Raw genomic sequence first — 18,004 nt, 5'->3', positions numbered from 1 at the left:
CTCCTTAAACAAAGGCATAGAGGCAGAAGTCACAAGGGTTTGCAAAGGCCACTTACCAGGGCAAAGGTCACACAGCCACGTGTCATTCACATCAAAAAAAGCATTAAAAGGATTGGAATAAGAAAAGTTCAAATTTCTACACTTTGATGAAAGTCTAATTCTATTTCAAGGGCAAATATATAAAACACTATTTCAAAGGGGTAATTCATTTAAGACAGGGTAGACAAAAGGGAAGGGGAAGCCAGGTATTTTTTTTTTAAGTGAAGAATGATATGAGTTTATTCCAGGAAGGAAAAGAAAGGGGTCTTTCCAACAGTTCCAAGTTTTTCACTATGGGATGAGATTTGGATGGTATAAAAGAAACCTCCACCAGAACAGTAGCAAAATTCCAGAGGTCAGAGTTCAATTACGTGACAATTACACAACTGTCTGTAACTCCAGTCCTATGGATCAGTGCTCTTTTCTGGCCTCTGTGGGCACCAAGTAAACATATAAAGCACAGGTATATTCAGGCAAAACATTTATGCACATAAAATTGGCATGAAAGCACAGAAAAGATGGTGGGTTGTTCATATACACACGTCTTAACCGTGCATTTCTAAAGACCTCCTCTTAAGCTTTGTAGAGCACACATAATGAATCAAGCTAATCACCTCTCCATTCGGAATCCATTTTCAGTCATCAGTTAGGCTTAAATTCCTCTGATCATGAAAGCAGTAGGTTTTCATAATTGGAAGAGTCAGGAAAGTACATCATCCCAAGTAAATCTCATTCACGAATCCTATTTTCCAGAGTCTTAGGAAACATTTTCAGAGACCTGTGTTAGAGCCTCCTTTCCACGTGCATTTTCACCCACCTAGCTGCTGACTGTAAAAGGGACTCCACACCAGAGGGAGGGACACCCACTACTCAAGCAAAACCAAGGTGTACTCATTTTAAGGTCCCCATATGTACTAAGTATTCTGCAAGGGTTGTAAAAATCATAAAGCCACACTACAAGGTCATAAAGTCATCATTAGCCTAGAAGTAAATTGTCAGTTACAAATGCCAAAGGGCTTTCTTTTTTTTTTTTTTTATGTTCTTGCCTTTATTCATGTTGACTGGTAGAGGAACTTAAAAATAGTCTTTGAACATTTAAAATAATGTTTTTATTAAGTATTTGAGAATTTTATATAATGTATTTTGATAATAGTCACCTCCCATCCCAGTTCATCCCAGATCTTCCTCACCCACCCAACTTCATGGTCTTTCTCGCTCTCCCGAGGCCAGCTTGGGTTCATGTGACCCCTTCTAGATGTGCCCTTCAGTCTGATCCACAGACCAGGAGACTCACCCTTCAAACAAAACTGTCTTTCCTCTTGGAGCCTCAATCAAATGCAAATCACTCCTCAGCTGGGGTTGGAAGTTCAAGCCCCCCTGCCCTCCTCCATGAGGAGCTTCAGCCAGAGATTTTCAAAGCACTAGGATGATTTTTTTTTCACATGGTTTTATTACGTTTTTGGTACAACCCAGACATCCCTAGGATGATGACAGTGTTTGATCTCATGTTCAGATCAACGGATGTGGCAGCAGCCAGTGCTTTACGACTATTTCCTTAACGATCGGATCCTAAAGACAGAGTCTGAGGCAGAGGGCACAAGAACAGCAAGGAGAAATATCGCTGTGATTCTCCGATCACAGTTTTAAAGGAATCTGCCCAAGGCCACGGAGCCTGCGGTGTCTGCTAATGCAGGGCTCCACGTGCGCACAGCTACAAGCCCCTTGCTAAACTAGAAACGGAAGAGCAATTACTTCACACAGAGCAGAGCAATCAGTATCCTGAGTTGAAATTTTTGCAGGTGAGCACACAGTTATCCCAAGCATCACAACTGGCTGGAGCCATAACGTCACAGCCTGGAAGGCAGCTTCCTCCTCACCGTCCCGGTTATTTTGCCGTAGGGGTTGTCCAGAGGCAGCAAAACCTGGAGAGGAAGCACACGGGGTAACTTCAGAGATTTGGGGCCAGCAGCGTTCTCCTTAGGACGCTGAGCCAATATTAAAGCAAGAGTGTCACATTGTCACGGGGAAACTCCTCTGCAGGACAATGACTTAAGTCTAGCAGAGCCTGCTTTTTCAGAAAGTAGAGGAATTTTGAGAGTTTTGTGTGGGGTTTTGGGTTATTGCACTTATGTGTAAATGTGTATATGTGTGTGACATATGTATATATCTGCGTGTGTACGTGTGTGTGTGTGTGTGTGTGTGTGTGTGTGTGTGTGTGTGTGTGTCAGAATTGAGAAGAGCACTGCGGGTGTCACACCCCTCTTGGGGAAGTCAGAGGGTAATTTGGGGTAGTAGCATCCTCCTTTACCTTTATACAGGGCTCAGGGCTCTGGCTCAGCATGGGGTTATACACCAACTGCCTTTACCTCCTGAACTATCTCCCTGCCCTCAGCCCATCAGTTCAGCTAGACTGGCTGGCCCGTGACCTCCACGGGTCCCACAGTCTCTACTTTCTCAATGCTGTGACTACTGACACATGTCACAGTGCTTGGCTGTTCACCTGGATGCTGGGGACCCAAGCTCGGGTCCTCATACTCGCACAGCAAGTGGTCTACTGACCACAGCGCTCCGCCCACCGGCCGCCAAGAAGCATCTTATTTGTAAGACGTTAAGATATGGGTGTTCCTAAATGCATTATACAATCCTGGTTTTTTCTAGAATTTGGTGACCTTTTCTGATGATGCATTTTGCACATCAATCATTGTCCATAGCTACACTCTGAAGGAAGAGCCTCTGAGGCCCACAGGGCTGTGAGCGCAATGCGAAATGTCTAGACTGCTGTGTTATAATGTCTTTCTACCTTCCCACCCTGTCACTTGTGCTTCCTGCTTCTCATAGGTTGCCTTCACATGATACACGTGCATGAGGATACTTTATTCATGATGTGTGTGTGTGTGTGTGTGTGTGTGTGTGTGTGTGTGTGTGTGTGTTTAATGTGGAGAGAGAGAGAGAGAGAGAGAGAGAGAGAGAGAGAGAGGCTCTCCTGAAAGAGCTTTCTCTGCAGCATTTTGTTTTGCTCTCTGCCCCCTCCCCCTCTCCCTCCTCTTCCCCTCCCCCTCCCTCCTCTCTCCCCCTCCCCACCCCTATCCTTCCCACCCTCCACCTCCCACCCCGTCTGCAGCAATGACATCCATTTAGTTCTGGAGGGATGGATGCAAGCCTGAGGCTCAGTAGACATCTCAGAAACCCTCCTGAGCTGATGTACCCTGAGCTGAGCCTTAGTCTGGCTGTTTTTTTTCTGTTTGGAGCTCATTTGTTTTGCCTCTGGAAGACATGGCTAAGTTTGGTTTCAGATTTCTCCCCTGCCATTCAGCAAGAAATCACTCCTGAAGGCTTCCTCCTTGTTCACAAATGCAGCTCACTGCCATCCTCTCCTTCCTCTGAGGTAAATAGTGCTGCCTGTCCTTTCCACTCAGTGAGCAGGAGGCCAAACTTTCCCTCTTCCATCACCAGAGCCCTAGGTCACCTCATACAAGATATGTATGCCTGGTGTTCAATGTCCAGCACCAGGGCAAGCATCCATGTGTTGTGTGGCTGATGGGTCCGAGCCCGTAGAACCCACCAACACTGTGTGCAAAAGAGAAATCAGGGACTGGAGGGAGGGTGACTCCTGGTCAGCAGTCTCGGGCTGTAAGTTTCTAGAGACTCCTCTGTTAAGCTTGTGCGTCTGACAGTGTGGTTTCCACCCACAGAGCCATTCAAAGCAACAATCTCTTCCTTCCCTCTCTCCCTCGCACACACTAAAAGCAGTTATCCAAAAAGATGCTGCAGACAGGTCAAAAGACCTGTGGCTGAAGATGTCCACGGAGCAGGAAATCAGTTCTGATTTCCCAGGAAGTGACCACAGAGGCCACCAATCAGGGCTCCAGGCTGCCTAGTCAGGCAATTTGATTGTCACAGCTAAAAGGAAGTCGGGCGGTATATTTCCTGAGACAAAGGCTCTCTTTGAAAGCATCCATTTCCTGTTCTTTCCATCTGTAGCACACACTTCCATGTCTCCCAAGCGTATTGTGTGCTGCTGAATCGACTGATTAATCGAAAGGTGGGCATTGATAAAAGAAAATGAATACAGCCTTCCTTTCCCGTTGCCTCCTGATGGGAGAATAACACAGCTGAGACCTTGGGTGGCACTTTCCCAAGGAGATCTTAGAGCTGTTTCCTTGGGCACACTCTGTTCCTTCTTTTTGTCTCTCCCTGCAACTAATGTGCCTCCCCTGTGATCACTCATCCATTTCTGCAGTACTCAGCCTCAGGCATTGAAAGACCCAGAGCCAAAGAGGCGTCTAATCAGTGACAGCTCTAAATATTGTCCCTAGCGAGCAGCTGCTACAGGTTTTAGGTGTTGATATTGTCCCAAATTGACGAGGAGACTGGAGGGAGATGGGGCAGAAATGTGCTTTCACTGTTTTTAAAGTCTCTTACCTCTTCCTTGTTGATCAGCCCCATTTTGGACATGTCGATGTTAAAGTAGTGAATGTTTGGAAGGCTGATTTCCATGTCTTCTATCTGGAATTCACAACAGCACGGGTTACACTGAGCACTGGAGATTCTCTCTTCCTCCGTCTGCCTCATCCATCCTGACCACTTACTTCCTGTGACCATGCTTGTTTCTTAAGGTAACCTCCCATGATCCTTTGCTGCCAATCGCTCCCTCCCTCCACACACACTAGTCGTCCTATGAAACTGATAGCAGACCCATTCCTCTCCCTTCAATATTAAACCTTCTATGAAGAGCTCAGGCTCCTTGAGATGGGAATCTGGGTGATCCCTTCCACATCCAATCGGCCTTCAGAAACTGGCCGGTCAACATTCTAATGTCTTCCCCACTCCTTCCCTCCCAAGGATGGTCCCTAACATTCATAGGTCCCAGAATGAGTGCAAAATTGTAGACCCATATACATGACATAAAGATCTAGTGACTATACTCTTCTAATTGACAAAAGTACTCATGTTAAAGGTCATATTGTAATTTAAAATTCTGACTCTTCGTCATACTGTGCCAGAACATGACATCATGGGAAAAGCCAGCCCAGCCCTTGGGTGACCCATCTCCTCCTTTGGATCATGTAGATAGATATTGTTTTTGTATGTCAAGCCATATCCACTTCTCCAATCCACTTCCAGCCCTAAGAATGTGCTGACTTGTGGCATGAGCCTTCTCTCATGGAACAGGTCTCTAGTAGAGATCTGGCAGGTTCTGGAAGGAGTCACCAGGTTACTGGGTTAAAAATTCTGGGGGAGCTATGGGCACCTGAAGAATCTGTCAGCTTAGTTTTACCAACCCCACCCAGTGGAGGTAGGCAAGGCAGAGGAAGCAATAAGGAGGATGCTATGGTGCTAACTAAGAAGGAGGAGTCAAGCTGGTCCAGGCGATGCTTCTCTTAATTCAACATAGCCTTGGCCCATGCTTTCTTGGCCACACCATCATCCCACAAGTCTCCTAGCCTGTGGTCCATCGTGACTTTTGTCATACTGCTTCCTGTGCTCACTCTAGAAGGCAAATCTTACTACATTATACTTTGCTGTGCTAAGAGGACCCTGTGGCTCAGAATAAAGTTTATTCTATAAACAAGTCTACAAATGTCCTCTTGACCCATTTCCACCTTATGCCTGCACATGGGAAAATGCTTCCCTCCTCGGGGGTCACATGTACTTGGCCCTTAACAGTAAATGTCTATGTCATGCCTGTTTCCCGTCTCCACATTTATCCTGTCCCCTAGCCCTTGAGTATAAACCCAGATTACCCCTATTGTTCCTGAAGAGTCAGCACACTTCTCTCCTAGGAAATGTAGCTAGTGGCACCTCTATACCTCAGTGAGACTTCCCCAATATTCCCATAATAACCTATTATTGATCTTTTAAAATTTTTTACTTGTTTTCTGTGTTCGCATAATGATAAATATTTGAGGGTGGGGACCATGTCTAGGTTATCTTGGTATCTCTCGAGTCCTACCAGAGATACAATGTCCATGAATATCAAACAGATAAATAGATGGATGCATAGGTGGATGGATGGGTGGATAGATGGGTAGATGGATGGGTGACTGGATGGAAGGAACAATGGATTGAATTTCTTTACATCTATCATTTATGCCTTGAAACATACACCCTGTGTCTAATTATCCTTCCATCAAGGCATGGAAGTGGCCTGAACTTGAAGTTTAAGTCTGTGGTAGGTTGAAGGAACTCAAAGGGATTCTCAACAAAACTACAGCGCTGTGGCGGCGGCCGGTGTTTTTAGGTTGAACAGATTTTCCCATGTTCTGCTGTCTTCTCACTTGCTATAACAAGCTTTTGAACAACAGCAGATGTCACTTCTCAAGTGTCTTCCACTCTCCTATTTTAACACTCAACTCTTCCTCAGAGCTGACAGGAGACACAGTTCCTCCCCATCCTCCAAATACAAGTGACAAAGCATACCTCAGGAAGCTGGCTCAGGGTCAGCACTTGTATGTCATAGAGGGTCTTCTGCACGGAAGGTGAGTATTCACCTCTGTCATAGGGCCCAGCAAATTTCTTCAGGACAATGTCCCGGACAGCGCCCCTAGAACACGAGGGTGGAGATTGGGGGAGCTCATAGGACTTGTTAAGAATGCATTATAAAGCTAGAAAGTAGGAGTGCCCAGAAAACCATTTTATGGATGGTTTTAGGAAGGATTCTTATTCTGTAATGCTAAAATCACACACACACACACACACACACACACACACAACACTGCATTAAACAAACACTAAGCAGCTACCTCTTCTCATAGAGTGATACTTAGGCCAAACAGTGTTTCAGCATCAATCTTTTACCACGCATGCAGACACGTAAGGGTGACTCCCAAACACAGACCCTCTCCAGGTCATGGCTCCATCCTTGAAGCTTTAGGGGCTTAGTGTCATTCCGTAAACCAAACACGTTGTGTGATTAAAACCGTTAGAACCTTCAATAAAATGGAGGCAGTGCTGTGATCATCCCCCCACTTGGAGATGACAGATCCGAGCTCGAAAGTTAAGCAGTTCCCTTCTGAGGCCTGCAGCTCTCCCCTGCCTGGCACCTTCAGTGTGATGTTTCTCTCAACACCAGCACATCAGGCTCCGGCTACAATGGAGAGCATTTGAAATAAGCAAGGGAAAAGAGGACTGGGGTGAGGATCCTTTCCAAGCATTCAAAAGCTTCTCCATAATACAAAAGAGCAGACAAAACGACCAGCGGGGGAGAAAGTGCTTTGTAAAGGAGGAATAGATCCAGCTCATCCCAGGGTGTAGATGTCTAATGATTAGCATTTCAGCAAAGGAATTCAATCTCCATACTTCTGATAGCTCTGAGTTCAGAAACCAATTGTTCCTTCTCAGAGTTATGATAAAAACACTTTACATGGCTTAAGAATTTGTCATTTTCCCTCCCTCCTTCTCTCCGAGTCTCTCTCTCTCTCTCTCTCTCTCTCTCTCTCTCTCTCTCTCTCTTTCTCTCTCTCTCTCTTTGTGTGTGTGTATGTGTGCTTATGCAAGCACATGTGTGTGTTTGTGTGTGCTAGCATATGTGTGAGCATGTTTGAGAGTGTGTGTGTGTGTGTGTGTGTGTGTTTGTGTGTGTGTAGCACAGAGGTCAACCTTAGGTGCCTTTGTCAGTTGCTCTCCAAGCTTTTGATTCTGAAGACCAGGTCTCTGATATTGATCTGAACTTTGCTACTGCTTCAGCTATGCTGGCTGTCGTGAGCTGCAGGGACCTGCCCAGCTCCATCTCCCCACTGCTGGCTAAGTACACACCATTGTGCCCGCTTGTACGTATGAGTTCTGGAGATCAAATGCAGGTTCTCATGCTTGCAATGCAAACACTTTACAAATGAGCTCTCTCCTCAGCCCATTTACAGAATGCTTCTATAAATATTAGAGAACTTGGAGCTTGGCCTTGGGTGACCAATTGTCACCATTTGTCCAAAACCAAGGGGTTTTCTGGGCATGGAAATGTCAGTATTGAAACTAAGACAATCCCTCACAAACTGGGAGGGGTTGGGAATCTTAGTTCAGACCCCTGCGCACCACTGTACGACTAGATATTATCTTCATTTGATGGAGTCCAGCAGACGAAATGTCACTTGGGGTGTTGTCAGAGATACAAATTCTCTCACCACCAGGGACTCAGGAGCGGGCCCAGGAGTGAGTACCGTGATCTCTATTTTAACATTATCTTGAGTAATTCCATTGTACACATATGTCTGAGAGCCACTGATGTAATTTGAAAAAGAAGGCCTGGGAAGATAGTTTGCCGTGTGAGCTTAGGAACCTAAGTTCCATTTCTAACACTCACATCAAAAGCTATCCACTATGCTACCTGTTTAATTCCACCACTGAGAACACGGGCAGAGCCTGGCCTAGCCACTTAGCCTCGCTGAATAAACAAGTCTCAGGTCCCAGTAAGAGGCTGGTCATAAAAAGTGGGGGGTGGGGGGGGAGATAACCTGGGAAACACCACCTGGAGTTGTTCTCTGACCTCCACATGCATGTGCATACAAGTGCATGCGTGCATGTACACACACACACACACACACACACACACACACACACACACCCCACGGGGGGATGGGGTGCTGTCCTAAAGAACTAAGAATTGAGTTGACAGGCCTCTAAGTCTCCTAGTCTCCTCTTTGCTCCAGGATCCCTGTAAGCTGCCCCAGGTTTCGGTCCTAGCAGTTGTTTGCCCTACCAGGTAGCCTCGAAATCCACGTCCCGATTCTGGTAGCGCCACTTGCAGTACACTTGAGTGGCAAAGCATCGGTCCTTCACCTCGGGGAGAGTAGTGAACTGGTCCTTGATGAATCCTTCAAATCCAGACTGGGTTGTTTTCAAGACCTTGAGGTCTTTGATTCCAGAGTGAATGATGGGAGGTCCTGTGTCAGACAGAAGGGGAGGGGAGGGTGAGTGTAAGCGGAACGGTGTCTTTACTGATCACTCGTCCCTGCAGATTCTTCCTCTCTGGATTGCCAGGTTCTCTGCCCTCTCCTACCTGAGGAAAATAGAAGGGTTAAGAACATATAGACTTATGCTGACATAGCTTCCTCCCGGTACCTGCAAAGGTGTCTCAGGCAAACCATCTTATACAATGCAAGATGCCAATCATTCAACTAGCAGTCTGATATGAGTTGATGGGGTCCCCTGGAGAGCGTCTGTCTTCTCTCTGACACTGCGGTCCCTTTCCTGCAGGATGTCCTCTGGTTGATCTACAGTGGCTGGTGGTGTCAGTCACCACTGTACCCTGAGAAGATCTTGATGCCCTGAGGGCATAATAAGCCCAGCCAAGACCAGACAACCTCGTTAGTGAGTACTGGCGTGGACCTGTCTGAGACTGAGACTACACAGAGGGGATGAGGAGGCCTCGGACCCAGGCATCGGTCTGTCTGCTCGATATCCACACAGACTTCTGGGTTGGGGCTGAAGCTGCTTCCTGAAGGATCAGGGGTTGGAGAAGGGGTAAACACAATGAAGAGAGCGATTTATCATTCTCTCTCCCCTCCTAAGAGAATGGGTGGTGGAAGGTGATGGGTACATTTAGAGGACACTGCTCACCAGAGGGCCAAGTGCTAGCTTAATGCCTGTGGCAATATCATGTCATTAAAAAATCCCTGACGTTCTAAGAAGCTAGGACTTGCACTAGACCTCATAGCCAGAGTTAATAATGCACCTGAGGTCACTTGAGACTTAAGTTAGCTATCCTACTGTGTGCCCAGACTGTTTGTTCAGACTGCCTTTAAAAGAAAGTTAAACAACCAACCTTACTTGCCCTGGATTTCCCACACAATTGATCTTTACACCCTAACTTAATGTATAGCTTTAACTGGAAATTAGGTCTGTGCCCCTAACCCAGAGAGCAAGGTATATGTGTTTGCATGTGTGCTATGGCAATCACTTGCTGTAAACGGCAAACAGAACAAAAGCGTTCTTAGAAACAACCATCAGTAGCCGCACATACTGAAGGCAGCATGCCCATATTGCTTGGTAACATTGTGTCTCGGTCAGCTGGGCTCAGTAGTGTCGGTCCCTATAAACCTCCATCAAAGATTTCCTTAAAACACCCCATGCCACATGTTCTGTGTCACACTGTTTAATAAAACAGTGTGGATAAAAGCCCCTTGTTAGGGATAAGACAGACAGACTGACAAGACAGGCAAACACAGACTCAGTCAGACAACAGACTGGAGATAACAGAAGAGAGAAGAAGACTCAGACCTGGGCTTGCTCTTGGTAAACGACTCCAGGAGGAAGTCTTTGATTCCTTTCCCTTCATGCAACCCTGACTTACCCTGGGCTCTTTGGGGTCATTACTGATGCATTTAACCAATACAAAGACCCAGATGATGGAGGGTTTGTGCTGAGTTAGGGAAGAGGGGTTTTTTTATCTTTACATTTTGAACAAACTTTAGCTTTAGCAGCATAATGGGACCTGGGGGGGGGGGAGCATCACACTGACACACTGGGAGAGCCCAGGGTAGAGAAGAAGGAGATAAGGCAGCTGACAGCAAAAGCCAGGCAGAGTCCTGGGGCAACAGCTGTCCCCAGTGGATGGATACTTCTTCCTGAGCATGGGTAAGGCAGCCTGGACAAACTATCACAAGGTGAGGGAATTTAGCTGGACCGAGACAACTGCAGAACCACAAAATTTCAGTAAAGCAAATCCCTAAGACCTTCTATGCATCCACAGGCTCGTGAGGACAGAGGACATTTAGGGAGCTATTAAAAACCATAAAGTCCAAAAGCAGGGTCCCTAAGCCTACTTCTCTTCCGTCTGTAAGTCAGACGGCTTCCATGCCCACCTCTATGATATCAATGCTTGGGAGCGAGACAAGACAACCGCTGAAAGTTAGAAGCCAGACGAGGCTACATATGGGGTTATATAGCAAGAAGGGTCAAGAGGCGCCATCAAAACTCTTAAAATCCCATGGTTTCCCTTGGTATCCCCATGGCATCCCCACCTGTGTGGCTTCACTTGCTGGAACTCACTCCAGGGCCAGATCTGCAATGCCTATATTTTGATATTTTCGAAGCTATTTAAGGTCCTACCATCAGAGAACACAATGGCCAGAGGTTAGTGGTAGATCGGTATATTCTGATTAAATAAAGGGTTCTGTATAGAAAATCCTCAGATAAACTGGCATGACAGAAAAACTTAACTTTCAGAAGCTCTCCCTGGATGCTGTACTTGAAGAGAGCCCAGGAGAAAATGCCGGCAGCCTTCCAATGCCCTCATCCGGCCTGGTTTGTCTAATTTCATTTTTTGTGCTTTCCCTTTCTGTTCCAGGTACAGAACGGCACAGGTTCTTCTGCATGCTACGTCAGTGCTTTGCCACCACAAGTGCATGCCCAGCCTGGATTCTAAACGGATAAAGGCACTGGGCCACAGCATCCGTGTGTAACTGCAGTGTCTGCTTCAAACCTGAGAAAACAGCAGCACCCACAACAGCTATCTGTTGACTGGAGAACTATAAGGTTGACTTAGGTCAAGGAGCAGCAACGTCACAATGGAGTCTCTCGCCTAGAGAGTGGACTTCCACCAGTGTTACTGTTTGCCTCCCCCGCCCACCTCTATTTCTCACACTCTAGGAAGCCAAGAAGAAGAAGAAATGGGCCTCAACTCGGACTGAAACCACCCAGTTTGTAGGCAAGCTTTTGGCAGATGCCTTTCCAAGATATTTTTTTTTTACTTAGTCCTCAAAAGTCCCCAGAGTAAATGTCTTTGTGCAGGAGATTTTCATGTCTGTGTCCGTCCTCACACAGTTAGAAATGGGCGGAGGTGAGGTTTAAATTCAGCCGCACACCATGAGATTCCGTGATTTTCTGCTCCCCTTTTAGATCATTCCCCATCTGTGCAACGTTTCTCCTTCCTGAAGCTCCCTTTGTCTCATTTCAGAATGTCGAGAGGGCTTCCCAGGAGAGCAGAGGGTTCCTTCCTCCCATGCGCTTTGGGGGACTCAGTCATTGAAAAGTATCTCTGTCTGTCACCGGCACTGACTGGTGAAGCATCACTTTCCAAAATGGCTCCCGTGTGTCTTGAAAACATGGTATTCCTTAAAAATTTACGGGGACTACAGAGACAGCTCAGCAGCTAAGAACAGTCACTGTCCTTGCAGGGGACACAAGTTGAGCTCCCAACACCCAGGTGGATGGATCACAAACACCCGTAACTGCAGCCCTTGCAGGTTTTGACACCTCTGGCCTCTGTGGGCACCTCGTGTGCACACACTCAACACAGAGACATACAGCACGCATAATTTTAAAAGGATAAAAACAGAGCTTTAGAAGAGCAAACCTCCTATGCATCGCCAGTGAAAAATAACTCCAATCGTTACTGTACGTACAAAGTCATGTGATCTGACATGCTTTCCCCATCTCTCCTGGAAAACAACGCCCCCCCCAAAAAAATGAAACATTAGGCAGCACTAAAACAAACCAATAGTAGAATCCCTCAAAGGTGAATGAGAAGATGAGGGGAAAAGAGGCGAAAGGCCCTGTGCTTCCCATCTTCTCAATGCATCTGCCTTTGATCCGCAAGCTCGGCTCCGCTCAGCGAGCTTCGGCTACTCCCACGATCTTACTCCTAAGGACACTGTAGTCTAGCGTTGCGGATCTAGAATGCTCAGCTTTGCCATTCAAAGTTCCCTCAGATCAAGTCCCCGTGCCCTTCCTACCACAGCATTCTCCGTGCCCATGGAGACAGTGCCTCTGGAGAAGCCCCTTTCCCTCTTCCTATCTTGATTTTCTCATCTTTGAGACGAGGATGGTGGCCATGCCTGGATTTTGAAGTTGACATGTTTCTAAAGCCACTATATCCTAAACGCACTGGGAAAGTCTTCGTGGTGACCTTGCTGCAACTGGCTTTCCCACACCCACACTAATCACCTGTCAACGTTTCCTGTGCCCTACAGGCTCAACGGACCCTGGAGCCATAGCCTTCGTCCTGTGTTCCACCAACTCTGGAGTGACACATATCAACCCCGGCTGGCCATCTTGAGATGATTAACTCTCTCACTGCACTCTAGAGAAAGAGAAAGGCCTTGCACTTTCAAGTGTGCTCTGGCATCCGATTCCCACAGTATGTCTTCCGTTCCCGAGGACGATTGACTACTACCAGTTCTGTCGGAGCAGAAGCCACAGACTCTGATGCCCTCTGTCACTCTGAACAAAACCAACAAAAACTATCCTCTCTGACTGTTGAAAGCATTTTTTCCTCCTTGGCACACGTTAGACAGACTGGATGAAATCAGAGGGCTTATTCTATCTTCTCTGTTGGCAGTGCCCCAGCCTGCTGAGCACTGGTAAAAACCTGAGGCTCTCAAATGCATGGGGCCATCAACTAAAAATATGCCACCACACGCATACTCTAAAAAGATCCCAGTGTAGATCCAAAAGAAGCAATCCAAGCAGGAGCAGTGTCATCTGGGTACCGTGCCATGGGAGCACTGTGATCTTGCACCAGGAGCCTGTACCCCACCTTCTCCCAGAACCACCATGGTCGAGGGGTAATGCAACAGGAAGATTTTCCACATTTTACATCACTAGAGTATAATCTCTCCAGCTCCCAGTGTCCTCCTACACACTTAGCAGATTGTGGTTTATCTCTCAGAGAAGCATGCATCCACCCTTTCGCTCTCGAAGGGAGAGAAACTCACTTCAAATGAATAGGAAACAAGCCAGAACCTTACCTACGCATCAGGTGTCAAAAAAAGCACAAAAAGCTTTACTGAGCTGTGGGGGTAGGGGGGAGACTGTCATGAAGAAAATAATTGCTTCCACAGTTAACGCCTCCAAAAATGGACGAAAATAGCTAAAGGGAGGATATTTAAAAACTATATTAAGTCATTCTACTATCAAACCGACAAACCGCAAACTCGTGAAGGGCTAGAGAGAGGCAAAGATCAACTAAATCAGTGGTTCTCGACCAATGGGTCTCGACTCCTTGTTGGGGGGTGGGTGGGTTGTCAAACAAACCTTTTAACCTTTGACAGGGGTCACCTAAGACCATCAGAAAACACAGATATTTACATTATGAGTCATAACAGCAGCAAAATTACATTATGGAGCTGCAACAAAAATAACTTTACGGTTCGGGTCATCACAACACAAGGAACTGTATGAAAGGGTCACAGTGTTAGGAAGGGTGAGAGCCACTGAATTAAAGGGTCTGCCTCTGTGGATCCATTCTGCACCCCCAAGAATCTTCAAAGTCCATGCTGAGAGATTCTGGGAGTGAAAGAGATGACGTCACCAGGCAGAGGGCTAACTCAGCTTTACTTCAACTTGGCGCCAAGCAAGGTGATTTTAGGACATGGTGTCTGCCAAGAACCAAAGAGCTGCAGTCTCTCTTGACCACCCCCTCCTTACTTCTTCATTTTCCGCTTGTCACCCCTTAAATCTACCTGCCCTGCTTTGATTACATCATGTCCTTTGCTTATCTCTGCCTGCCAGTAGCCTTCAGTAAATGGGAGGACTTTCTTTATCCGACATCTAAGATGGTATCTCTTATCTGCAACCGCTCTTTCACCTTCTGCCTTTCTATCTAGCTCTGTGTGAGCTGGTACACTTTTGTTGTTTGGCTTTGCTTTGTTTTGTAGTTAAGAGTCAGAACGGGAGCCATTGAAATGCTTAAATAATTGTGAATTTTTAATTCAAATATCTCAAAGGCTCAGGGACTAATTCAGTTCAAATTAGTGATTCAGATCACGGTGGTGCCCGGGCTCAGCTAAGCTCCTGGTTTAGCAGAGCCTCAGGGCTCAGCACTCGTCCTGAAGATCCAATGACACTTACACTAGCAGCCTCTGCCGTGTCTTGTATGAAAAGCTTAGTTCTCTTATCAGGGCATAGGATGTTACCAACATCAGAGCAGCCTTTGACCATAGTGTTGGTAATTTCTCTTCCCTGATTCTCTCAAGGAAATATCAGACATTTAAATACTCAAATTTTCAACATGCTGAGGTCTCTGTAAAGGATACACCAAGAACAAACCATATAGTGAGTTGTAGAGCAGCATCAGGATCCACATCATCCAAGACTCAGAAACTTTCCCTGAACCAAAATTCAGGGAAACAGGAAGGAGTTGAGTCCACCAAGTGAAACTCATTCTCTTGTAAGGACCCCTGGGGACTCACATGGGTGACTACGTGTTGTGGGGGGAGGGCAGGATTCTCACCATTCTTTCTGGCCCCCAACACACCACAAGGGCATGTAGCACTGGCCTGCGCTGTAAACGTTGGAGTATATGGATTGACACAAGGACATTTCTTCTTTTTTCTTTGTTTTGCATGTTGGCACATGTGTTATGGATACATGTGAGTATGTGAGTGTATGCACCCCTGTGCACGTGTACAGTAGCCAGCACAGGATGCCAAGCGTCTTCTAACACTCTCCTCCTAACTGCCTGGAGACAAAGTCTTTTGGGAAGCTCACTGATTTTACTAGACTGGCTGACCAGAAAGCTCTTGGGATCAAAGTGTCTTTTCCTCAGTGTATGGAGGTTTCATGCGCAAACATCCATGCAACGAGTGTTAGGAATCCAAACCCAAGTTCTCGTGCCTTCACCGCAGGAGTTCTGACCCACTGAGCCGTCTCTCCAATGCTCCACTGCTTACAAAGATGATGACACCATGGATTCGTATCCGTTCCTTCCAGTTTAGCACTTAGATAATAAGCAAATTAGGAATTGGACTTTGCCACAAAGAGAATGTCCACCTGTACTCTCAAAAGAGGGGCTGAGTGGAAATGGTCTCACACACAGAGCCCTGTGTACACACGTTTGCATCCAGTGCACACAGGGACCTGAATTCACTTACTTCACATCAATCTTCTTACCCCAACCCTGCTAGCCCTGCAGGATATCAGGTCAGAGCGGCCTGAGCTTTAGCTCAGTTGACTGGAACTTCTGGACAACTGCCACAGATCTGTGTGTACCCAGAAGCTTGGGAGCCATCTGCAGAGACAAAAGACTTGAACCGCTCTGAGGCCGATCTCTCTACTCGGCAGTGCTGGCCTAGTGATCAGAACTCAGGCAAATGCTACCTCCTGGCATGCAGGCCTGAAGAGAAGTCTGTGCTCTTTGATCATCAGCAGTGTCCTGGACTTAACCACTGTCACATCCTCATCCACTCCCCTGCCCGAAGATATCTTTGTGGAAATCACCAAGGATGTTTACCAAGTCTAGAGTTCCTCTCCAGGCCGCTTTTAACCAAGATTTCTTAACCTTTTGTGGCAAATATCAAACCAGTTTCCACTTCTGCTTGGACACTAGATGAGAATACATTTCCGTGGCCTCCTGCAGTCAAATGTGACTGTTGGAATCTCCGCAGGGGACGTGCTAGGGGCCATTTATGACCTTGTGTCTGAGGGGTCTTGCCTGCTTTTCTTCTTCAGTGTCTGCATCTCCTACTTATCCAGTGTGGCAATTTATGACCAAGGTGAACCCCAAAATAAGGAGTAGCAACGTAAGATGGCCAAGGATTCTGTCCGACTTCCCCACAACCGAGATGTATCACCTGTTACTCCCCCTCCCCAAACTGGGCTTACAGGAAGAAGTCCTTCTGCCAAGCCATTCACATATGTGGCTCTTTGCTTCATGCTATCCCAAAAAAACATAGTTTTCTTCTATTTCCATGATACCACTTTATCTAGACATCTTCTTCTGCCAAAGTCTTGAACTAAGGAATGTCCCCAGAGCCTTATCATCTTATCTCACCTTTCCTCGTGCCACTATCTTGGTTGTCAACTGGACTGGATCGGGACACAGCTCCAACCCAAGGCACTAGGCATTCCTGTGAGAGACTCTCAATCAGATTATCTGAAGCAGGAAGACCCACCCTAACTGTGGGCAGTGCATACTGGAGGCAGCGCAGATAAAAGAGCACGGAAGATGGAAAGATCTGCTTTTTGCTTGCTTGCCTTTACTCTTGCTGGCAAGTGCATCCATCCTGTGGTGGAGGCATCCCTTCACGGGCATCAGAAGCTTGTCCTTGGGGCCTTCCAACACATACTGAAGACCAGCAGCTCTGCAGGAACGCTCCAGGCCTTCCAAGCCAGGTCAGGCTGCTGAGACATCCAGCCTTACAGACTAGGAAACTAACTACAGGCTGCAATTGTTGGACCACCAGGAGCAAATCATGTAAGCCAATCTACTAAATTACCTTCTGATAGACACATATTCATTCCATCAGTTTTGTTTCTTTGCAGAATATAGCTTATATGTTATTTCTGTTTTCCAGAACTATTTCCCTCCCTTTCCTGTCCCTGGGGCTTCAGTCAGTTATTGTCCACCTGTTGATGGTCCCCAAGTCTATTCCACCCCTCATTTCAAAACTCACTGTCTTTAGCCTCCAAACATTTTTCATGTGTATATTCTCTCTAGCTCCCAGTCTTTCCCCTTCAAGTCCTTTGCCGCCAACCTTCCAGCCCCTACTCAACCCCTATTGTGGTGGTTATACTTATTGAAGGTCACACAAAATGATCTCCAATAAGCTGCCAGTCCGTGCAACTCTACCTCTCCCGCCTTGTTCATCACTCCAATTCATCTCTAGAGCAAACCCCCAGGTGTCTCACTCGTTCCTCTCTGCCTTTCCGGCCTGCAAAGTGTGGCCACTTTGATCACAACTACTGAACAGAGAATAGGCACAGTCTATGGGAAGAAAGCTTTGTTTGGGGTCAGTGTTTCGTGGGGTTTCCACAAATGACATTGGGGAGAGCAGAGTAGAGCAGAGAGGCATGTGGTGGAGAGAACACGAGGCAGATTTGTGAATGTGGAAGCAGACCAGGAGCTTGAGAGCAGGGTCAGAACCAAGGGCTTGTCACCCCCTTCTGCCAGCTAGGTGCCAACCCTTAAATATGCCAGAGGCTCCCAACATAGTGAGCAGCTGAGAAACAAACATTCAAAATGAGTGTCTGATAAAGACCTTACAGATTTATACACTTCCCCTCCTCTCTCTCTCACACACACACAAACACT

General features: G+C 46.7%; 2 protein-coding genes across 3 annotated transcripts in view; one reads left to right on the top strand and one right to left on the bottom strand.

Moving 5' to 3' along the window:
• Positions 1–1,125: 1,125 nt before the first annotated feature.
• Uox (urate oxidase) overlaps positions 1,126–18,004 on the bottom strand; it is a 36,191-nt gene continuing 19,312 nt past the window's right edge. The window contains exons 5-8 of one of the 2 annotated variants that reach the window (XM_006233450.4): positions 8,732–8,915; positions 6,460–6,583; positions 4,462–4,545; positions 1,126–1,961 (exon numbers count right to left, since the gene is read on the bottom strand). In XM_006233450.4, coding sequence (XP_006233512.1) covers positions 1,887–1,961; positions 4,462–4,545; positions 6,460–6,583; positions 8,732–8,915 — 467 coding nt within the window. In that variant the 3' untranslated portion in view covers positions 1,126–1,886. 2 annotated transcript variants of the gene reach the window in all.
• Dnase2b (deoxyribonuclease 2 beta) overlaps positions 16,405–18,004 on the top strand; it is a 36,860-nt gene continuing 35,260 nt past the window's right edge. Inside the window, exon 1 of the mRNA XM_017591060.3 lies at positions 16,405–17,167. The gene's annotated coding sequence lies outside the window, so the exon portion shown is untranslated. The remainder of the gene's footprint in view (positions 17,168–18,004) is intronic.

Source organism: Rattus norvegicus, chromosome 2 (genome assembly GCF_036323735.1).
Source record: "Rattus norvegicus strain BN/NHsdMcwi chromosome 2, GRCr8, whole genome shotgun sequence".
NCBI classification, from domain to species: Eukaryota; Metazoa; Chordata; class Mammalia; order Rodentia; family Muridae; genus Rattus; species Rattus norvegicus.
The sequence above is the reverse complement of the archived record's forward strand: the minus strand, read 5'-3'. Positions and strand labels throughout refer to the sequence as shown.